At 40.1% G+C, this 23,988-nt stretch overlaps 1 protein-coding gene across 3 annotated transcripts in view; it reads left to right on the top strand.

The window, feature by feature from the left end:
- The window catches only part of kndc1 (kinase non-catalytic C-lobe domain containing 1), a 53,757-nt gene that overhangs the window by 5,049 nt on the left and 24,720 nt on the right, over nucleotides 1-23,988 (top strand). The window contains exons 1-16 of one of the 3 annotated variants that reach the window (XM_029449757.1): nucleotides 3,597-3,615; nucleotides 3,706-3,904; nucleotides 8,187-8,245; nucleotides 10,338-10,487; nucleotides 12,167-12,284; nucleotides 12,373-12,512; nucleotides 12,866-13,495; nucleotides 14,720-14,834; nucleotides 15,019-15,090; nucleotides 15,236-15,297; nucleotides 15,401-15,559; nucleotides 16,775-16,852; nucleotides 17,045-17,129; nucleotides 18,033-18,225; nucleotides 18,947-19,659; nucleotides 20,683-20,821. In XM_029449757.1, coding sequence (XP_029305617.1) covers nucleotides 12,905-13,495; nucleotides 14,720-14,834; nucleotides 15,019-15,090; nucleotides 15,236-15,297; nucleotides 15,401-15,559; nucleotides 16,775-16,852; nucleotides 17,045-17,129; nucleotides 18,033-18,225; nucleotides 18,947-19,659; nucleotides 20,683-20,821 — 2,207 coding nt within the window. In that variant the 5' untranslated portion in view covers nucleotides 3,597-3,615; nucleotides 3,706-3,904; nucleotides 8,187-8,245; ... (2 more) ...; nucleotides 12,373-12,512; nucleotides 12,866-12,904. Of the gene's footprint in view, nucleotides 1-3,596; nucleotides 3,616-3,705; nucleotides 3,905-8,186; nucleotides 8,246-10,262; nucleotides 10,488-12,166; nucleotides 12,285-12,372; nucleotides 12,513-12,865; nucleotides 13,496-14,719; nucleotides 14,835-15,018; nucleotides 15,091-15,235; nucleotides 15,298-15,400; nucleotides 15,560-16,774; nucleotides 16,853-17,044; nucleotides 17,130-18,032; nucleotides 18,226-18,946; nucleotides 19,660-20,682; nucleotides 20,822-23,988 lie in introns of those variants that run through there. The other 2 variants (XM_029449756.1, XM_029449758.1) reach the window with 2 other exon arrangements.

Below are 23,988 nucleotides of genomic sequence, written 5' to 3'. Positions count from 1 at the left end.
AGAGGCATCAGTAAAAAAATAAAAAGCAAGATAAAATAAATATGTAAACATTATTAAAGTATAAATATAAAAAGTAAACGATAACGGTTTAATTCACCTTTTTCTTGCCTTCCTTATATGACATTCTAGCCTTCAAGTGTTGAAAATGTAATAAATGTCTCAAGAAAAGCCTAAAGTTTGCGTTCACTTCCATCTTAAACACAACACAAGATCCAGACATTTGAAATGTGCTAGTGAACAGCATGTCAGATTTTATTTCTGTAAAGACAGGATTAGTTAGCGTGTCTGATATTGGAGCCTGCGAGCAAGTTGTGGCCAACAACCTGAGTCATGCAGTTATGTGACGTACAGTGCATTCTGCAGCACATTTCCACTATGTAGGCGTCCACATACGCTATGACGATATATACTCTGAGATTGTAGACATTATTTGAAAGCTGTAAACTTTGATATAGTTTGTACAGAGGTAGATTTCTCTTTAATAGCTGAACTTACACATTCACTAAACACTACACCAAACACACTAACATGTTCATTGTTCAATGCAAATTGAGGGTTTTTCTTTTCTCCCCAATGACATTTTCTTCCCACTGTTGTGGGCTAATGTTGGACTGCAAAATCCGAGCAAAAGTAAGCTCTTTATTTCCCATTTAATATTAAATAAATAATAAACTTTCTACAACACTGATTTACCGCAGTGCACCTGACGTCTCTTTCTCAGGTTTAGGGTATCAAGAGAGATGAAGAACTGATTATTTTTCAAGGACAAGTGCAACTTCTATCTCTCTCAACTAGGCTACATGGAGAAAGATGCAGATGGAATACAATCTCAAACAGCATCAATAAACATACTGAGCAGGATGAGGAGGGACAGATTCTCAGTGTATCAGCCTTAGAATGTATATAGTTCAAATGTATTACTGAACAAAAACACTTGATGTCTTTTTAGTTGTTGTTGTTCAAGCAGCCCTCCTATTAAAGAACAACCTCTGCAGTGGTTGAGTATTTCACTATTGAATACGATGTTGTAAATCATTGAGCAGTACTGCTTTATTGCAGTATTTACTAGGACTGGGTATTGCCTTCAACCTCCAATACGATACTTGGCACGATCCACATTATTTTTGAATAATGACCATGTCATACAGAGAATTTACTGAGCTGTTATTTATTATTCTGTAGATGATAGATACTTAATTAATTCCGAGGGAAATTTAGGTATAACAGCGATGTCACAATTTAAACACTTAAAATTCAGGTGTGTCTCGCATATTGCATCACTCATGTCCATCTTGTTTGCAAAAATCCAAAATGCTACAGTATATTTTCCTCAGTTTTGCCGGCATTGGACAGTTTTTCATCCATCCTAGTAGCTTGATTGCAAGTTTGTATTAAATTGCGACATGCACTTGTGTAATGTGGATTGGCCTTTACTACCTCCTATTGGCTTTAGTTGATACGCTGAGTATGTACAGCAAGGAGCACGTCAGGATGTATTGCTGTATCGATTTTTTGAGCACAGGAGTTTGGCATCAATGTGATGAGAAAAAGTCTTGATTTTTCACCTACAGGTGGCAGTGATGTTCCAAGATAAGCAGACATGCAAAGGCAGATAAAAAGACTGCTTGCTGGTAAAGGTGGACTTAAACAATGCTGGATTTAGAAAGTTTAAATTCCTCCTCCAGACACGTTTTAAAGTAAAAATACTCTGCTATGATTGACATTTTTGTTTAACATGGGTTTCCTATTTAAAAAGCGAAAACGGGCTAGAAGCACATCTACTCTTTCTCCTTTATTGAGAAATTCTGGATTTGACCTCGCCCCGCTCACCGCGATAGAGCGATCCGATAGAGAACTTCATAGAGATCTAGACATACGTGTTTGACTCAAATGAGTCTGTTGTGCACCAAAATCCACGACTAGCATACCTATCAGAATGCTAAGTGTAGTTAGCATCTTTTATTTGTTTATGTTGTCCGTAAGCTTGTTAGCTTGTAGCTGGCAGTGGCTGACAGAGATGTTGTGAAACATACAATAATATCTGGTAGGATTTTATCGTAGATATGGAAGAAAGATCCAGAATCCGGTTTACATCCAAAAACCGCACCCTCTACTATGTTTGCTTTCAGAACGTTCACTATGCTAATGCTAACTCTCATCTCTGTACTGACAAGTCCGCTCTGCGCTGGAGGTTCAGCTTTCTTTGCCGGTATTGCGTTAAAGACGGCTTTCCCTGTCAATATGTTTCGGTGTTTGCATTTTAGACAGAAACGGGCTGTTTGGAAGTTCACAGATATATCCCCCTTCAGTAGAGAAATGTGAAAACACATAAAAGAAACTCTCCAGTGACTAACTTTGCACATACAAGTCAGTATAGTCAATGTCAGACATTTTAGTGGACATAAACATAAGAACGTGGAGAGGATATTTAAAAACGGGCTTTGTAAATGTTCTATGATAAAGGAAATGCATTCAACATGTTTGTTAGACCTCAGGGTTACACACAAAGCTGTTTGGTGAGTAACACTGAATGTAAACACAACTTTTGTTTGTTTATAAGAAATCTCTACAGGGCACCTTTAATTCACTGGATTACCAAAGACACTATCTGTATCTTTGCAAGAAGGCATTCTATATAAGCTGCCACGCTGCTGCTACTGATAACATTGCATTATCACAGTGTTGTGTAGTACCTCAGCATCCACCTGTAGGATCTAGTTTCTCCAGGCTTTAGGGAGAAATGTATCTCTCTCCAACGCCCCTCTGTGGTGCAGAGAGTGATGAGGTCAGCGCCTTCCCGCTGAACTTTGCAAACTCTGTATTTACATTTTAATAAATCTGTTCCACACGAGTTGGCTGACTGAAGCACATTTGAGAGCAGGGACTTTTTTGAAAACTCTTGTTTGATGCTGCGTTTAGGTGCTCATGGAGTGAAAGTAAACGTGATCGCTCTGCCTGCTCCTCATACTAGGATGGGTTAAGTGCAGAGTCTAAATGTCCCTGTGTGTGTGCTGTGCTGTGTACATGTGTGACGATAAAAAGAGGATTTAAAAAATCTTCAATTTCCATTCTCTCCTCTATTGCTGGATATTAAAATGTATGACATGCTCTGTAGAGAGTCCTCACAACATTAAAAGCCCTTTCTAACTCAATCATTATATTACACTGGCTTGGCAGACTTGACTTGGGAGTTTCTAGTTTCCCACTGGACCAAAAGCCTACTAAAAACCCACTAACATCTGGCTTTTGTTTTTAGTGGGAAAGGTTACAATTGGCATTCATTCTCTGGACAAATCACTCCGTAGACCTGCAGTAGTCGCAAGTATTTATTGGCTCCATCTCCCATCGGCAGTGATTGAAACATGTTATGCTAGATCTGGACCCTTTTCTGGCATGATGCTCTATGACGCAAGTTGACGTAAATTGTGAAACACCAAAAAAAAAAGAATGAAATACTTGTCTAACGGCACCTATTTCTAGCGGGTTTTCTCGTCTTTAAAATACATGTTTAAAATACATGCACAGCCCTAATTGCGTTCTGCATCCTTCTGCCCTCTACAACAGTAAATAGTCAACCTAGCTAAATAACTACAAGCTAAGAACATTTGACAAAAGGTATGTATGTATGTATATACATAAGTGTGTATTTATGTATGTATACGTTTGTGCTTACCTGGACATTCTTGTATGTGTGCTTGTCCACAGGAGAATGTGTCTCTGGCAGACATCCTGTCTTTGCGGGACAGCTGTCTATGTGAAGAGGAGGTGTGGGCGGTGTGCGCAGAGTGCATCCTGGCGCTGCAGAGCATCCGACCATCCCACCTATTCCACACCCTATGTATAACACCAGACACTCTTGCCTTCAACGCCCATGGGAATGTTTGCTTCATGGAGCAGCTCAGCGGTGAGTCTAGAGCGCCGACACACTGCCATGTATATGTTTGTGCTATAATGAAACCACTTTTAGGAAGATCTATACCCCTTGATTTGAACTTTTTGCATGCTATTTGAATCTTCTATGACTGGTAACGTGTTTTTAGTATTAATTCCGCTGAGGAGGTTATGTGTTCTTTCGAGTTGGTCGGCAGGATTACGGAAAAGCTACTGACCAGATTTTCATGAAACTTTGTGGAAGCATGCAACACGGGCCAAGGAAGAACCATTACATTTTGTAGCAGATCCAAATCACAGGGCGGATACAGGCATTATATATCTCTTTTGTTGATGTTGCGACATAGGATATTTGGCCTTGTTGAAGGTCTGCGCTCTCTAAATGCTCGTCTAGTTAATCATATTTTTTGGCACAGATATTCTAATGCCTAAACATTTAGAAGCCAGAAGACATAACCGATTGAGTTTAAATGTGAGGTTGACCGTGACTGCAGTTTAAGCTCTCTTTGGCTCAGGGAGAAGGCACAGTTTTCTCTTCAGTGGTCTGTTGCAATGATCTATATCAGTTTCAATTGGCTAATTCCTGCTTGAAAACACATCAGTGTCTCTTTGGATCCATCAGGCTTTGCCCAGGTCTGCTCTGATTTGCACGGACAACATCTTTCTCCTTCGCAGTGTTATGAGGCCCCGTAACATCCAATGACAAACATACTATGAGGAAGGATTATTCCTCACCTCTTCTCTTCTTCTGTCTTCTCTTTTTGTCGTTCCTTTCTCCATTTTTTTTATTTCTCATTCCCTCTCTAGAATCACTAACACCAGCACTTGTGCGCACAAACTGTGGCATATTCCATGCCCTGGTGCCATGGAGCATCAAAAACATTGACAAGCATTGATTAGATCAGAGGCGTTCGGAGTTGCCAGGGGGATCGTTGTTGTGGTAACAGCTTGGTTAGCCTATCAGCAGTCAACCTGTGCTCACACACACACACACACACACACACACATGCATTACACGGTGTTGCATCCATTTTTTATCCCCGGACAAATCTCCAGTCAGTAATAGAGACACTTTGAGGAGATGCTGTGAGTGCTAAAGTCCTTCTCGGCTTCATTTGTTGTCACGCTGCTTTATCGGATCATGTTCAGTCCTAAGGCTGCGATTCATCCTGTAGATGACCCGCAGTGCCCACATTACCCTTCTTGTGTTGGCTGTTCATGCTGAACACATTAGTCTAAATCATTAATCAAAAAACTACACTCTCCACTACGCTTTACTTGCTGCACAGTTCCCCATTGATTGCATTTAATTGAGCTTTTTGTGCAATAGGGATGACATTTCAAGCTGACGCACTTTTCAACAGGCCAATACCGTGCTCGCACACAACAGGCTACGCCCTGCATGGCTGTATAATAGAGTGACCTTGAGAGCTGTGGTGATGAATCTCAGTGAGAATAGCCTGTTGCCACAACGACTCATCGATAAGGGTTCATTTCAGCTGATTAATTACTGCAGTATCAGCAGCGAGGTAGTTGACTGTGAGTGATGTGTCAGTGCTGGCATCAACCAATGTACCCAGCCAGAGCAACAACATGTACTTTGATGGTTTTCATTCAATGATGACCAAGAAAATCTGCTAAGACTGAGCATCACAAGCTGTTCCATTTCTGATAAACAAACTGTACTTTTTGATCAGCCCATTTTGGAAAGTGTGGTGAATCAGTAATGTTGCTCAGCTCATGCTACCTGGCAGACATGACTCACCAGGCTCTCACCATCACTCTGAAGACCACTGCATCACTGACGGCTATCTTCTGTTCTCTCTTATTCACCATGTTACAGGTTGTCCCGGCTACAAAGGTTTGAAATATCTTGTCCTCTATTTCTACTCCTGTCAGAGTCACTTTCTCCTTCTAGTTTATTTAACTGTCAACCTCTTTGAGAGGAGATGGGAAAAGAGAGGAATGGAAAGAAAACAAATAAAGGGAAAGAAGAAAGGAGAGGAATGGGCAGGGAAGGGAAGGAAAATTGGAAGGATAGGTGAGTAAAGGAAACAAAGGAAAGGGAGAAAAATGAGGAAACAAGACGAAAAAAGCTATGAAAGAGACAAAGTCAAGGCCCTGTCACACATATCCATATGGCAGAAAGGTATGCTGGTGTATATGAAATAACGGCAATACGTTGATATGAAAAGTAGCTAGTAACTACGTCCAACTTTTCCACAGCAGTGTTGTAGCTGACGTATACATAACGAATACATAACAAATTATTATACGCATGTCCAACATATTGATAGCATGTCACTTACTTATTTAAAACGTATCAGAGCGTCTGGCCAACGGAGCTGGAAAAGTGCCATTTGGTTCACGTCATGCTGATGCTGGAGAACAGAATGTACTCTTGTCGCAGCCTCTCAGCATCCTCCATGCTCTCTGATGATGGGTTGATGTATTCATCAAAACGTGCTGTGAACGAGTGAGGATGAGTTATTTTGTATAAGTAAGTGAAACTCTATCAATAGGTTAGACATGCACATCTGTATATGCTCACTTTTCCGATCCGATGAAAAGTTGGACGTATTTGGACTCTGACAAATGTTCATATACGCCAGCATACGTTTCTGCCATACGGATATGTGTGACAGGACCTTTAAAGAGGAGAGGAAATGAAAAAGTAGAGTAGATATTAGTAAATAACTGGAAAATGGAGTGGGGAGAATATTAAGGAGGGAAAAAAGGGAACAAGAGGAGAAGGGAAGGAAAATGAGACGGATGGGTGAGTAAAGACAAAAAGAAAAAGTGAAAATAGAGGAGACGAGATGAAAAGGAGAGGAAGTTGTGGAGTTCCCAACATGAGGCCTCAAAGATACTCAGCTCAATGTCATAGAGGAGTAAAGAAACCTCAACATATTCACATTTAAGAAGCTGGAATCAGAGAAGTTTTACTTTTTTTCCCTCAAATTAATCAAACTGATCAGAATAGTTTGGAATTAATTAAATTGTTGACAACTGATCGATTAATCAATTATTATTTGCAGCACAAGGGAAGAGTTAAAGAAGAGGAAAGAAAGACACGACAAAAGGCAAAGAGAGGAGAGGAAAGTCTAGATGAAAGGACGGAGGAGAGGAGATGAATGGGAAGGAAAGGGAAACAGGAAGGATAGAGAGGAAAGAAAAAGGGGGAGATGAGAAATGGAGATCTGCCGGCCTCACTTCACCTGGGAGGGGATATCATAACTCCAGACAAACCCAGATCTGTCATGACCCACTTTAGTCCCCACCTTCTACTTCTATAACTCTGGGAACAACCTCTCTCTCCTTAACCCCCCCCCCCAAGAGTTATATACCATACCAGTATCAGAAATGCATCTGAGAAAATGCACGTTGGATATCAGCGAGTATGCGAGTCTATGCACCGATCTCATATCAAGTTATCATTGATCAGCACATAAGGAAGCAAGCTGGCTCACTTGTTAGCTACTTCCCCCATCAGCTCACAAAAAAACGATCACTGCATCCAAAATAGATGATGGAATTAGCTTCTTTCTCATCTCTGTTGAGAGTTGCACATGCGCGGTAACGTTAGCCAGAGCTAGCTAAATGTCAGCAATGTAGCAATGTAATATTTTACACTGGAAAACCAATCCATACAGGCTTTAACCTGACCAGACCAAACAACAATAATAGCAATCATCACATCCAAATAGGGCATACATCTGTTAAATTGTTTTCTATATATTTGATGTTTTTAATGCACTGGTATCGGATCTATATCGGCTGATACGCAAGATCAGCTATCAGAATCCGTAGCCTATCAGGAAGAAACATTTCTTCATCGGATATGGTGTAGTCTCTAGCCTCCACATGCTTCTCTACCTCTCTTGTTCTCTCTCCAGTTGAGGGGGTGCATGTTTGTGATGGTGAATTCATGTATCTGTGTGTCTGAGCAGTGGCCTATTTGAGGAGGAGGAGGAGGAGAAGGAGGAGGATGCCACACTGCTCCTCAGCGGTTGCTTCCTCGTCTGATCTGCAGATAGCTTCTGTCTTGTTTGTCAGGGATTATCTCTGACACATAAATGATGCAAATGAAGGGAAACGGCTGCACTTGCTCACTGGACTGTTCCTCTGATTTGCATCTCATTAGCGTAGGCTACGGTACAGATCTGACATGGCTATACATCATAGTGTTCACATCAAACAACAAATGCACAGCCTGTTTCCTTTTCTTGACATAATGTTATGCTTTTCAGACGTGCTTAATGGTGCGGTTAATTGCCGTGTTTTCTACCTTGCAGATGATCCAGAAGGCTCCTTTGTGCCTCCTGAATTCGACAACACGGGCAGCACGTTTGAGGTGAGAGATGCTAAATATTCCTATAGATACACCAGCAACCCCTGGGACAGTATAGCACACAGTCACAGGCACCTTGGTATATTTTGCTGCTCATCCTTTTACTCACTAACAATCCCCACACAAGGCAGCAATCACTCAGCTACACGCTCACCTCTGTCACCTCTACCTGCTAATGTGAAAGAGGAAGGCGGTAGTGCTCTACCATGCATGGTTTGTACTTGAGTATTTGTACACTGTGGTATAAATGTTAGTACTTATTCCGCCTTGGATTTTGGAGGATTCCTCGTTATGTCACTCTGTCTTGGACCTTCTGTAGTTGTGAACACACACAGTTTTCCACATCGTCCCCCCACACCCAAGGAAATGCCTGTATAGCTCGTCTGTACAAGTGGCTTTTTACGACCCATATTTACAGGTTATTTTAGCCTCCGCCCTCTAGTGGCTAGAACAATTATGACGGGCGCAAAGGAGGAAGTTGGGTGACGTAGTATAAAGAGCTACAAAGTCCGCGTAGGGAGGATGTGTGGGTGGATGGTTGGGTCAAACAAACACAGGACCACTGTTTGTGCCACGAATGGAACTAATGCCCCTAATATAAACTTTGAATTATTTTGACTTGCGTGCGTAAGTATGTTAAATTAGGTAACGTACTTGGTTTACATCACATTCTTAACTCAAACGTAATCATTTTAACTCAAAACCATGATCCTTTGCTAACCCAAACCAAGTAGTTTGTTTTCATTTCACAATGTTAACCATGTGTTTAAAACTCACATTTCACAACATGCGCCTGTTGCTGGCACATGGATGAGGACACGTTGCAGTTTTCCCGTGCAAAGATTTGTATCAGAAATATTTCTTTGGTACAATTTTTTAAGTTTTAAATCTAGCAAAACTGTTGTTTTATGTTTACTTGACAACCATTAAGATCAGCTGACTTCTTAGGTTCCTTGCCCATCAGTACATAACATTGCATAACATTACATAACATGGCAGACACTTTTATCTCTAGACTAAGATAAATCCATTTAATCTTGTAGATACAACCCAACAATTAGAGTTACATCAACTTGATGTACTTAACAAGCATACATGATTAAGTGCATTAAGTGCTACATTTAGAAAGACAAAAGATAGAGGATTAGGTTTTTATTTTATATACATTATATTATTGTATGGGCCAAGATGCAGCATGAACAGATGAGTTTTCAGTAAAATGTTATCTGACTTATGAAAGACTGCTAAGATGTGGTTGTAACTTTTGAGTGAGGCTCTGAAACATGAAGCTCTAGTGGAGCTGTGTAGTGACTTACATCATAAAGCAGAATACACCTGCAGCTCCATGTATGAATGTGTCTGTGAAGGTCTGTATCTGCAACTTTTTGCATTGATCTTTAGATACTCCCCCCTTTACATCTGAGTCTTCTGAGTCTTGAAATACCTCTTTTTGCTGCCTCTGATGTGACTGGATTCAAAAGCGTTTGGCTTCCTCTGTAGAAAAACAGGCATACAAATGTGAAGCTCACACACTCACTTTGAGTGGTATCACTGCTGTCACCATAACATTAATAAATAAACAGTAGATTTATGTAACCGAATTTCAAAGTAAACCGTGCATTTTAATTTTGCTGTCTGTCAAAATACACAAAGAAGAACAAACCTCTTCGTCTTTATGTGTTTTTCTCAGACGTGTTTTTCCCGAGGGAGATATTACGCATTGGCTAGTTAAGGCCTTCAGCTGAGTATTTACGCTTCTATTTTGGTGACCCACACTGGGATCCGTCTTGCACATGTGTTAACCAGATAAGTATGGGGACTCTTCACTTCAATTATTGGGAGTGATGGTTACGTCTGACAGCCGACCATAATATCCACTGTCGGTGTAGCAAAGCAAAACAAAAGCTCTGTCATAAATATCAGCAACACATGACAAATACTTCCCAACACGGTAAGAAGATCCTGTGTTTCCTTAGCCTTTTCATAGATTCAGATCTCTGTACTTACTGTAACTTCACAGCTGCAGCTGGTTCATGACGAGGATGATGATGATGATGATGATGGTTTTTTTCACCTCCTTTATCCGCGGCTGCAGGGCCATGTTTACTCTCTGGGCTCTACCCTTTCTGCCGCACTGAACTTTGTCATCGAGCCAGAGCTAGAGGCAGAGCTGGGGGAAGAGATCCAGAGGCTGTTGGAGCAGATGCAGGAGGAAGAAGCCTGAAGGACTAGGCCGCTCCTGCAGGTAAAACACCCTGAAATAAAGTCATTGCAAGTGTTTAGGTCAGTCTGATGGTACTCTTGGCCCTTTAGCTTTTTACAATCTATCTTTTGTTAAGTCTCTTGGTGTGATTTTTCACAGGTCCTTTACATTAGATAAACAGACAGTTTTTCAACTTTTCCTCCCAAGCGTTTCCAAGCAGTATTATTGTTGGTGCTGCTGTCACAAAGACAAACGGATCTCTTTCTAGGCTTTTATTGTGAAAAGGAGATCCTGCCCCGGAGGCAGACAGAATTGCATTGTAAAGCGAGACATATAGGGAGCCAATCTAAATGCCGGCGGTGTCATTATACTACAGTCACTGCAATCAACATATACTTCATAATAATAAGTTGCAAAAAATGTTATGTGTTGCCACTTTTAAGACTTCTAGCCAACGTACAGGCCTATCTCTCTCCCAAATATTTCAAAAGCGGTATTCATGCTTTTGTTATCTCTCGGTTAGACTACTGTAATTCTTTGTGCGTGGGTGCAGAACAGTCGTCTCTTTGTCGTCTGCAGTAAACACAAAATGCATCCGCTCATCTTCTAACTGGGAACAGAATGTGTGATCACACAACGCCAGTTAGCATTAGCCTCCTTCCCTTGGCTTCCTGTCAGTTTCCGGATTGATTCAAGATGTATTGCTTATTATTATTATTATTATTATTATTGATGTATTTTTTAAGGTTTTAAATGAGCTGGCGCCACCTGATCCAGCAGAACTCCTGCACCATCATAATCAAGTTAGAGTATTGAAGTCGACCAAACAGATGTTCTTGGATGTGCTGAGATCCAGGCATAAAAGTAGATGCAGCCGTTGCACTGGCTGCCACTAACCGTTGGAGCAGCATATCTATTGATATAAGAGCTGCCCAGACACTTTTATTTTCGTTTATTTGGTATTTTAATTATTTTCAAAACTTTGATTGGTTGTGGTAGTTTTAAATGTGTTACTAACATAATGTGACCTTGACCTTAAGTGTTGAATTAGGTTTATTCCAATGCAAATATTGAATATTATTGGGAGTGCACGATTTAAAAATAAATATTTTGTGATTTAAAAAAAACTACTTAAAAAGTAAAGATTGAAAAATAAAGTAATTTATAGTGATATCAGTATCAATGATTATTGCAGCTTATAATAATATTTATTCACTTTAGTTTAACCATCACTTTATTTTAGCAACTACATATCAAATACCTTACAAAACACTAACATGGGCATAAAACACAAGCCATAAACAGATATTATTTCCCAAGAAGATGGATGCTGATTGCACAGCAGCATGTGTTCAGCCCCGATAAGTAATTATGGCAGAAACATTCATTTAAGTCTATTTTTCTCTCATGACTATCAGATGATGTAATCTGCACTGCATGTAGTGAGTCAGTGCTCTTCAGCAGCATCAAGTGGTGATGCTGTGTCAGAGCAAATTACACAGTGCAAGTGTCCTACACTGTCACAATTAGGTAATAATGATAATAACAGCAAAGATAATATAATAATAAGTATATGAATATATTGATATAACACCTGTCGTTCACAAAATACAGTTCTATGTTTTTCTTTTCTTAAAAAATAAACATTTGTCCAAACATGGAACCGTTACAATGTTTATTTTTTTAAATATTACAAACTTGCAAGGTTAATGCTCCCACAGGACATCCTCTCTCTGGCTGAAGCAAGGCTGTCTCATACCTCCTCTGTAGCTGTGTGCCGGAAACTGTCCTCTGTTGGGCGACGGGTGCTCTCCATCGAATCAGTATCAACCTTTCAAGGTCCTTTTATCATCTCAATTTACTCGTCTCTGTTTGGTCTCTGCTGTGAGTTCGCCTGGTACTAATTGCTCTCTTTGTATATCCACAGATGGATTTGAGGGCTCCTGGGAAGCAAGATGGCAGCATCCCAAACCCAGATGTCTGCTTAAAAGGCTGAGCTCGGATGATACTACCAAAGACCTGTGTGTTGACACTTCTGTTAAAGCGAATGGTCTGTCCAGGCAGCAGGTATGTGACAATGTGTAGCTGTAAATATTTTTAGGAAGCTGGTGCCGTGGATGAAGAAATAAATCAAATATATGCAGTAAACAGTAGGATTTATTTGTTAGGCTGATGCTGTTTAGCTCAGTGATCTTATTTAAAGCAGCCTCATGTTGATCTTTCCATTAGCTCTTAGTCATTCTGGTTTATTTCCTAACCCGTGCATGCGCAGCTTCTCAACGGTGATTGACTAAGGTTGCTTTATCTCTCTCTATATCTCTGAATCTCTATTTTACACCCATTATTGTACAATTAGGATTATTTCTGCATTCAGCTGAAACAAATGACGTGTGCTAAAAACTCAACCTGGTGTCAATCAGGTGTGCGGCGGCTGGGATTCCTCTCTCTGGGCGGAGGACATGGACGGTGGTGAAGGAGACGGCATGACCTTGGCAGATGAGTTGGACTGCAGGTCCCACAACAGCTCCCCGGTGCGGAGGAGAGCCCAGCAGAAGCTGAACAGGGTGAGGGGGGCTCTGAACCGCTCCTGCTCTGTACCGGACTCCAACAACCCGCCTTGTCTTTCCCCCCCGACTCACGGAGATATCAGTGTACCTGTATCTGACCTCTCCGAGATAGGAGCAGATGAACACTTGAGCTGCAAGTCTGTCTGGAGCAACAGGCTCCCAAGATTCAACCGGGGCAGGTCCTGTGAGTCTTACCTGCACGCTGAGGACTGTGGGAACTCAGTTGTGGACATCCAAATGTCACGAGGAAATGAGGACGCTGCAGAGACATTATGCAGTGGGGAAACAAAGACTCAAGGTTGCTATGAATGTGATTCCAAGGACTGCACCCAGGATTCAGCATCTTCCAGCACTTCCTGTCAGGAGCTGGAAATGGAGCAGGACTCTTCTGAGGACCCGAGCTCGATGAACCACAGCCTCTACATTCCTAATAACTACATGACCAAAAGCATGCTGTGCCTCAATGAAGAATCTCAGGATGAGGTTAGACCAGTGCCAGAAGGATGTCAAACCTCTGACAGATTGCTTATGGCAGTCTTGTCTTGTACTGTGTGTCGTCTGTATCTAAGAGTAGCTGTGAAAGAGAAAGATAGAAACAGGAAAAGGTTCTTGTGATGGGGTGTAGGTAAAGAAATGGTAACAGTGGGATTAATTAGTGTTTTTTTAATATGGTGTCTTCTCTAAAATGCTATGAGTAGTAGTTTGAGAAGAAGTCGAGTTAAGCTAGTTAAAAAGCTCTTAGACTGACAAAATAATCTTAACTCAGGGTCCATCTTTAAAAACCGCATCTTCATCAGCAGATGGAGTTTGCTTTGTTGACATGGAGTCATTGTCATCATGTGAGCTAAATGTAAAACTTGTTGAACCTACTATATCGATATCGTGACATGAGACTAGATATCGTCTTGGATTTTGGATATCGTAAAATAAGCTGTATTACAGTAAAGTGATGTAATATTCCAAGGTCAAGAATGACCTTAAACTTTCTTTTTTAATTCACAAAGAATGACTTCCCTTTTTTATCGTCTCTTATAGAGTGTAGCCCTGAGAGACAAGTGAAAAAATTATTCTGCCGATCCATTTTCTAAGCCTGGTCTAAATAGTTTTATTTTCTGTGTTTATGACTTAAGGACGGGTGAAACGGGTTGTGCCAGGTCAATCTCTAAACTCTAAACTTTCTCAAAAAGGTTTGTCCATGTGAAAAAAAAGTAGTTGTTGCACTTCAGCCTCTTGTGGCCGAAATGAAAAACAACAACAAAAACAAAATGATCCCAACAAAGAAATATACCTGCCAAAACATTTCACCTGTTTTCACAGATGAAAAAAAAACAACTCAAATTATCCTGGCAAAACTTTTAGTTCACCTTTTCTTAAGTCATAAACACAGGAGAGAAAACATTTAGATCAGACTTAGAAAATGAATCACCAGATATTTTTTATCCTCACTTGCCTCTCAGGGCTTCCGTAGAGAAGTGTTCAGTCTCACGCAGGTGCAGAGCAGTAGTAGGCTGAAGCAATCTGCAAAAGACGAGTGAAAACTTCCATTAGAGAAATCACTGCTGAAGGGAACTTTCTAAAACAGATTTAGAGAAAGTCAAGTTCGGGATTACTTTCAGTTTGAGTTAATTAGGCCGACTTAGTCTGTAGCTCCAAAGTCTGTAACCTATTCCTCTTTTAAACTGGGTTTGTTCTTTGTTTATTCTCCAGTGGATCTCTCTGAGAGAGTTACTGACTCGCTGTGGACGGAAGCTGACAGTTAATGAGCTATGGGCTTTGTGTTACTCCTGCCTGTCCTCATTGCAGACCTACATTGACTTTCCAGGTGATTTTAACCATTCCATGCATGAAATCAGAATGCATAATATTAACTTGAGAACCCAATATATAATGTAAGGGCACACATCCTATTATATATGTATCTTTACATTTTTTATCAGCTGTTCATTTAAGAATCATCTCTTACTATTAATGTTGGTTGGATGGTTGATTTATCCTTTTTCCATTAGCCTATCTATGCCTGGACACACTGCATGTGGGCTGCGAAGGAGAAGTACTTTTCTTGAAACCTAAAAACATAGGTAGGTTTACTTCAGTGCTCTTTGCTGCTGAGCTGCAGCAGAGCGATGATGCAACAGCCTAACATTCCTTCATGTATTGTGTAGCATACGAGGTGTCTGCAGGCTTTAGTTGACTTCAATAACTGACTTTCTGTGTTCTTTGCAGGACCCCGAGATGAGTTTTATCTTGCTCCTGAATATCAAGAACATGGAATTGTGACTGAGAAGGTTTGACTGACGGAACTTAATTCATTTTTAAAACTAACTTTCATCGATCATTCACTTTGGTTGTAGGTTTTGCCCTCTTCTATTATCTTCTGTCTTGGCTCAGGTTTGCGTGTATGGTGTTGCTGCTATTCTCTGGGCTACAGCCAAGTTCAGTTTATCACCTAATCAAAAACTGGCGATGCCTCGCAAACTGAAGAGACTGCTCCTGGAGATGGCAAAGAGGACACCCATTGAGAGACCTACCATCGTCATGGCTAAAAAAGTATTATTCTTATTTTAACATTTTCTTTCAAAGGCATACATTGTTCCCATGTGGCAACCTGAAAAGTGAAGCCAATGTGGAAGTGCCTTAAATCTGCATTCTTTATATCAAGCAGGGGGCACACTCTGGTTGTATAGAAGTCTATGAGAAAATGATCCTACTTCTCAGTTGATTTTAACTTCAGTAAAATCCTACTGACCTTCTTCAATAAAGCATGATGTTGATTTAGGAAATTACGGTCCCATTTAGAGTAAAATAGACGATAAAGCAGGGTATGCTTTAGGGCATGGATACCTTGTGATTGACAGGTCATTACCACGGCGTGGTCTGGTCAGGGTACTCCGTATTTTGGCATTAGAACTTTAACACTTTCACAATGTGCTTTCAGCTCATGAATGTTAATTGTAACAATGTTGGTCGCCTGAAAAGGTCTTGTCCAGTTGTACTTAGCTCCCCCATCTCGTGTCACTTCTGGTTGCGAAGAAAATATTTGGTTGGATTGTTCCTTTAATCCAACGCTTAAAGTACTCAACTCCGACCAATCATAATCATCAGCCAAATGATCAGCAAGGCTCTCTGCCTGACACTGACAAGAGAGCTCCTGCTTCAAATGGTTCTGCTTCTACAAGGCGCAAGCCACTGCAATTTGCAAATCTCTCATAAAATTGATATTGTGTCAACAGTTGCAGTGTTTGAACCATCCCATTGCTTTTCTGATTCCAGATAAATGAACTGACTGATTTCTGTTTTCAGCTCCCTGTTATAATGCAGACATAGCAACGGGCTCAACTTAAATTTGCTACAACAAAGAAGTAATTGTACAATCAAGTTGTAAAAGCTCTCTATAAATAAAGCCCAATTTTATTTTTCATATTAATGTGCACAACTTCACAGAGGAGCCCCTTTCTATTTAGAAATATCGTTTTGGAAAGAAAGTCACTGGTAATTTAAATAAAGAGAATTTAATTTGCAAAAGTGCTGTGTAATTTTGCTAACAATAGATTCACCTAAAAAATACCGTAATGTTTTTGATTTATGCTGTCAGTCATTCTTGTAAAAGTAGCTATTCATTCTTCAAATACTAGATGTTTTATTTTTCAAACACTTCAGTTATTTCCTGGCACAATTAATTCTGCCATTATCGATGTTTGTGTGATGGTGTGTGAAGTGTCCTGCACTGTTATCACATTTTTCTTTACTCTGGATCTGTTCTAGAGCTGTCGTGACTACTTATCGTGTGAAGGGACAAATGCTGAGATTTTGTGGAACAACCTCATCAGCAGAGTTCACCCGGTAAACTTTCCTTTTTTTTCCTCCATAGTTACATTTACACCTTTGTGTTTATTTATTATATATCATTTAAGTTTCAATGGCAGGGTCATTTTGTTTCTTTTTGATCATCCTCTTAATACCCATTCAGTTTGGTGTCATTGAAAAAAAAATGAGGTCTCTCTGTTGTAATGAATCCTTTCTATTTTCTTTCAGACAGCCTCAAAATCCAGTGCTGCAGATGATTTAAATGCAACTGCAACTCAACGAAGCTCATGTGAAGAGTCTGCACAAAACAGTGGTAGGACATCTTCACTTTAGTATGGATGACCCTCATGCAATAAAGTTTACCTTGAAATGTCCAGTATATTATATACTAAATGTGTCAAATATTAGGAAGATGTTTGAATATGTTGAATTGTTATTAATGGGCTGCAAGAGGCCTAATCCTAACCCTGAGTAAGTTGTTTGCCATGTCATGGCTTTTAACTGAGATCACACCAAAGAAGCAGTATGGAAGGCCACATACTTTTCCGTATGTTATTTGAGTAAAAATTCAAATGTAAGAATCCAATTTGCATTTTCATTTTGACATACTCGTATATTGTATAACATTTTTATTTTAACATTGTATATTGTCCACTGTACAGCAGGGTAAATCTTTGAAAAATAAAATGCCAAATAGCATCTTTATTTAAATGTTACATTTTTTGATTATTTCATTTTGACTTAAATATTGTTTGCATACATGGGAAATCAGGTTACATTGTTTATATATCATTTTTATTTATTATTTAATTATTTAAAATAATATATTAATTTAATTAATATTAATAATTAATTCATTAATAATTCCAATTTTAATATTGTTCACTGTGGGGTAAGACTTTGAAAATAAAATGTTAAACAGCTTTTCCATTTTTATTTTAATATGATCGTAGAAAGCCCCAAGTATGTGAACATTAAAATGCAAATTGGATTATTGCATTTAAGTTTTCACTCAAATAACGCATACGTATGTGTAAAAGTGTAATGCTGTTGTGTATTATTGTATTATTTATTATCATTTCAATAAAGTCCCCTGTGTGCTTCCTATGAAGCAGGTCTTCCTATTATTTTTACACATTTTGTGTAGTTTACTGATGTGCATTGCATGAGACAATATCACTGATATTGTATCTGGCATTGTTGTAACTATGTGTAGGCTTTGTGCCAATGGCCACTGAGAGCCGACTGGCTCCTGTGCCTGGCCCTGTTCCCCACAGCTATCCAGTCAACAAGGAACACCAACTCCCAGAAGCCTTCACTTCCACTGCGACACACTTCACCCCCATCATCCTGAGCAATGAAGGGTACCCAGAAGAGGAGAGACAACACCTTGGAGCTGCCATTGTAGGGTAGATGTCCCAGAAAATGCTATCTATAATCACTTTATGGTTTTTAGAATAAGAGTGAAGCATTTGTTTAAAAAAAAAAAATTGTAAAGTTTTAAGGACTTTTTCGCTTTCTTGCTATTCATAAGATAAGTTAGCATAGCTTAGCACAACGACAGGGGTTTGTGACTTAGTCATTGTTTTATAGCCACTGTATTTGTTATGATTGTGTATGGAAAAAGTATATTTGGGGCAGTGTGTGTCACATAGAGCTGCAATACCAAGTGTGGCCACATTGCAAAACTCGGCTCACTGCCAGCGTTTGGTCCTGGGAGGTCGGGCCGGGTACAGTGACTTCCTAAAGCATCTGCTGGAAGTCACTGCGCCCGGCAAAGAAATAGTCCAGAACATTATCCCCCATAAAACTGTAAATTGATATTTCTACACTTAGGTTATTGTAAAGATGAAACAAAATGAGCTTTAGCGAGGCTGGTACTGGGATTGTGCTACCTTTGGACAGGGTCAGGCTAGCTGTTTTTTCTCATGCTTCAAGTCTTGGTGCTAGGCTACGCTATTCGGCTACTAAATTACTTTTAGTCAAAATGTTTCCTCTCTTAATTTTGTCAGCAATGCTTTTATTTAGTCTTAATCTTGCGTCAAATGTCCTTTTTTTAAATTATAGTGAACATTTCAGGCAATCTAGTCTAGGCAAAAAGGAGCTAATAAGGGATTGTTTATTTTACAGGACTGTGGATGGATTCACAATAAGCAGTGAACACTTCGAGGAAAGGGGCCTCGATTTCACTTCACACTCTGAGTACCCTTTTCCTACACAGACTGAACCCAATCTACATAAACATGAGTTGCCTATTAATTGGGGAGTCGTAACTAAAACTTCCAGCGACACGATGCAAGTCTACTCTACTTCTACTCTCCCTGATATTTCCTGTCTTGAAGTCTCCCTTCCTCCGTCATTATCCTCTAACCTCAGTGGTTGTGGTGTTTTCAACAATTACCTCTTCCGTCAGGATCCCACAACAGGACATCTTTCCTTAGTGCCTGTGCAGGTTAGGGCTCCCGAGTCTCTCCTCGGGTTGGATATAAATCTCTCAAAGGTGCCACAGCCTTTACAGGGACTAATCACACTTCCTGAGAGCACTGATGGTCCATTTATTAACTGTCTGAATATTCCTGTGAGGCCTGGACCTCAGGATTATGGCCCACCAGCATCCTCTTTCAATGGCAGCTCCATCATTTCTGACAGTCCCCTGGAGCACAGTGTGCCCATAGTTTACAATGGACAAACAAATCCAGGATTACAAGATAACAAACCGTCTCCTTCACAGTCCATCTCCCCTAAAGTCCACCCTGCCCTACAGGAGGTGATTGACCTGCTCAAGGGAGAGTTTTCACTTGATGGGTGTTTGGACAATGGACATGAAGAGGACATCACCATGGGTATGTATCTTTAGATGACTGTCATATCATTTCATTATTGCTTAATTTGCTTTAGCAGCAATGATGGAAACCCCACTGTGTCTGTATCTGTACTGGAGGTGAACCTGAAATTTGACTATTCAGCAATTTGATCTAAGGACCCTGATTTGACTCAAAATTGAAAAATCATCTGGAAAATGTGTTTATGAAACAAAGGATAATTCCATTCGGGCTATATGAGGGAACTGAATGTCTGATTTAACATATCATTTCTTGATTTCTCTTAATAAATCATAATATGAAACTGTTAACATTTTGATATAACTCACTATAACAGTCTGAAATAGGCTACTGTTTCAAAATCAAAGAAACAGAGCACTCACATTAGAACACAGCACTATTAGAGATCTGAATATATTTACAATTTATAAACGATTCTCAGTCAAAGATGGAGGCGCGTATAAACAGCTCTCTAGCTCTTTTGTTAATTGACCCTTCACTTCCCTGTTGTTTACCTTCTGTCTGTGCACAGCGCCGCACCCACACACACACACACACACTTACCCCCTACACACAACAAACAGCTTTGTCTTCAACATCTAGGCAATAGTCACATGTATCTCGGTCAATCATTCTGTTGTTTTTGCAATTTTTCTATAGATAAATAAAGCTTAAACTTGACGGGGATCAATAAGAAAAAAACACACAAAAAACAACATCATTCTACAATCAGTTATCGATAGGCATGACTTGACCAATCAGATTTTGTAAATCAGGGACAAGTCAGGGACAACATTAATCGGTGCATTGTGCATTGATTTCCAACCAGGGTTACTTGTACAGCAGTAAACTAAACAGCTGCAGTGCTATAGAGAACAGACACTCCTATGTCTAAGAAGTTTAAACATTTGAATAATGTTCCTTTAACACCAACTATCTCCTTCACTGCAGACTTCTCTTTAATGACCCACTCTATCATCCTGCCTTGAGTTGTTCACACTTAAGCGTATTCATTTAGAAAATCGACTTTTTCTCTTTTCCGAGGGGAGTACATCTTCTCTTTGAAGGATCTCCAGTTCGACACGTTTGCCAGTGTTGTAAAGGAAAGGTTCAGTGATCTGTACTGGGAAGACGACTTGCTGGGTGTACTGCACTGCCTGGTTAACTACAGCCCATCCACACTGTGAGTAGGACTTCAAACACTTGTGTATTTATTTCCCTTTAAACCAACTGAGATAGGACAAACAAGCAAACATTTATTTTTTTCATTTCCACCACACTAAGGAAAGTGGTAGTGCCAGTGACACAGCTTGTTGCTTTGTTCCACGGCTCTCTTCAGGAAGTGTTTACTCTAGCCCCTTTCCCACTGGACAAAAAAACCCACTAACACCCACTAACATCTGGCTTTTGTCTTGGGAAAGGTTACAATCGGCACTCATTCCCGGGACAAAGGACTCCGCAGTAGTCATATGTATTTATCCACTCCAACTGTGATCGGCAGTGATGGAAATTTCGCCCCTTTTCTGTTGCAATGCTATGTGACGCGCGTTGAAGTGAATATATTTCAATCAGGACAGACAATCGAATGAAGAAAAGATCATGTTTATTATATAAAGTAAGTAAATATGATAAAGTCTTGACACAAAGTCGTCGGTGCTTAGACTCTTCAGGGAGATTTGTAATTGAGGGGGCATCTGCTCTGAGCAGCAGCAGGATAAATCCCCCCGTGTAGTCCAGACACTGGTGGTGATGATTCTGCTGAGCCAGGGAAGCTGAGGAAATTGATGAATCTCCAAAGACTGGCAGTGATGGGGATGTAGAGGGGCACGCGTAACACGCATGAATGATCTAGAGGCAGGGAGAGAGACATATTTAATAAGAGACAGCACCAAGATGACAGACTAACAATGTAGGTGTGTTGATGTGAGAACAGTAGATGAGACAGCTGATGTGAACGGCTGATAACTGATTGAAAATGATAAATGGGTCTGCGTTAGAGGAGTGAAATGGCATCAGAGGCTATAGTAGAAAATAACCACAGGTCTAAGCATGCAAAAGATTAGTTTTCCTGACTCAACATACGCTAGAGCGTCACAATTAATAAAATGACAGGGATTTCTATAGTTTATCAACATACAAAACATATAATGTGTCTGCATTCTCTCAAAGACACCAGACTCCAGCCAGAGAACACTCATTTTATCCCACTGATTGTCGAACAACACATTTCATTCAAACTCCACTGTTCCAACAATCGCCAGCTCTGGCTTGAGAGTTTGAAAGAGACAGATAAGTAACAGATTTAAGAAAGAAGTAAACACCATTATTGGCGATAAGAGAGCAGTAAGATTGACTTATTATGATTCTTTATTCAGTAAACTCACTCTCAGCGTGTCTAGGGGACGCACCCTATATTTTCCCTGATAATGCTACATTGTGAACAACAAATCTGTGTTGAAATTCACCAGGTGGAGAGCTAGTTGACGTTAGCTGTTAGCATCTGGTGGGGAGGAAGCTCCTGTTTGGTTAAATAACGGCGCTAACAGCTAACGTTAACGGAGGATGCATTTTGTGACATTATGATGCGTTCAAGCTCAATTCAATAAACATTTGTATTGCGTGAGTGTAAATTATAACATTATCATTAATCTTGTAAAAATTTAGTTTTTGGCTTTTGGTTTTAACAAAGTGAAAGGATAACATTTTGAATTTGACAGTTTGTATTGACTTTGAGATAGGTGAAATTATTTTTCGGGAAGGTGGTGAAAAACGTTAGTCTGGAGCAGGGGTGGGCAAGTAATTTTCACAAGGGGCCACATGAGAAACCCGAGCTGTGTTGGAGGGCCAAATCAACAATAAATTGAACTTAATTCTGCTCAATATTAATTTTCTCTCATTGTAAAAAGCAGTACATGTATGAAATTGTGGAGTGGGAAAATAGGAAAATACTCCTAGAGAAGTAATAAACAGTAAAAACAATCAATACATCAGTATTCTTCACAAACCAATACTGAAAAGGTGTTTTACAGTATGTAAAGATAAGCAATGAATCAACTTTATACAAAAAGCAATAAGTGCTTTTGATGTTTTTCAGTTCACTTTACTTGTCTGTCCAGTCTGTCTTGAGCTTGAACAAGTGCACTGAAATCTGGTTGAATGTCTGAGGTGGATATGTGCAGGACAGCTGACAGGTGATCATCAGTGATAGAGGATCTGTATCTGGATGTGTTGAACTTCATCACTGAGAATGTCTGTTCACATATGTAGGTAGATCCAAAGAGGACCAGAATCTTCTGAGCATGTCTCCTCATGTGTGGAAAGTTCTCCTCTTTCAGGGAAGAGTAAAACTCAGACAGTGAGACTGACCTAAAGTGCTCTGACAGAAGTGTGTCAGACTGCAGGTCAATAAGTTCAAGCTGAACATCACTGGGTGCATCATCCACATTGCATGTAAATGGGGAAAAACCATGTGCATTTCATTCTCAACTGTTTTAAAGTCTTGAAATCGCCTCCAAAACTCACCATGCAGTGCTTCTAACATGGATGAGTACCTGTGGAGGTGATCAGCTGATGGTGTGGCTTCCTTCAGTGTTGGCAAGTGGGTGAGAATGTTGTCCTCCATTGGGCTTGAGAGAAGCTGTAACTTTCTCATGAAAGCCTTCACTGCGCTGTACATTTCATGCACAAAAAGGCCCTTGCATTGCAGTTTGACATTTAGTTCATTCATTAGTGCAGTCACATCTACAGCAAAACCAAGGCCTGCATCCAGTCTGCATCTGAAAGCTGTGGGACATCTTTTCCTTTCTTCACACAGAAGTCTTGACTCTCTTCTCTCAGACACTCTTTGTCCAGGCTGAGCCACCTGACAGCTGTGAGGTAGCCTGTCTCGATGTTCAGCTTCATTTTCCTCCAAAAGTGCAACAAACTGTCTGATTCAATGCTCTTGCCCTGATGAAGTTAACTATTTTAGTTACAACATCAACAACATGGTTAATTTGTAGAACTGACGTATACAACACTTCCTGGTGTATAATACAATGCAAAAATACCCATTTCTGTTCAGGGTTCATTTCTGTCACTTTATACTGCATTCTCTTCAAAAGTCCAACATGTTTCCCGTCAGATTTGAACAACCATCCGTTGTCACGCCTGCCAGCTTGTCCCATTTCAGTCCCAACTTGTCCACACATGCATTTACCTCCGTGAACACATCACTCATGTTGTTGTCCCTTTCATTGACTGCATGGCTTCTCAAATGCCTCCTTTTTCTCTGGACATATGAGTGCTGCAGAATCCACCAAACACTCCTTGATAAACCTTTTCTAGCGATTTTGTGGGATAAGACATAAC

This window comes from Cottoperca gobio, chromosome 15, assembly GCF_900634415.1.
Source record: "Cottoperca gobio chromosome 15, fCotGob3.1, whole genome shotgun sequence".
Taxonomy (NCBI): Eukaryota; Metazoa; Chordata; class Actinopteri; order Perciformes; family Bovichtidae; genus Cottoperca; species Cottoperca gobio.
The sequence above is the reverse complement of the archived record's forward strand: the minus strand, read 5'-3'. Positions and strand labels throughout refer to the sequence as shown.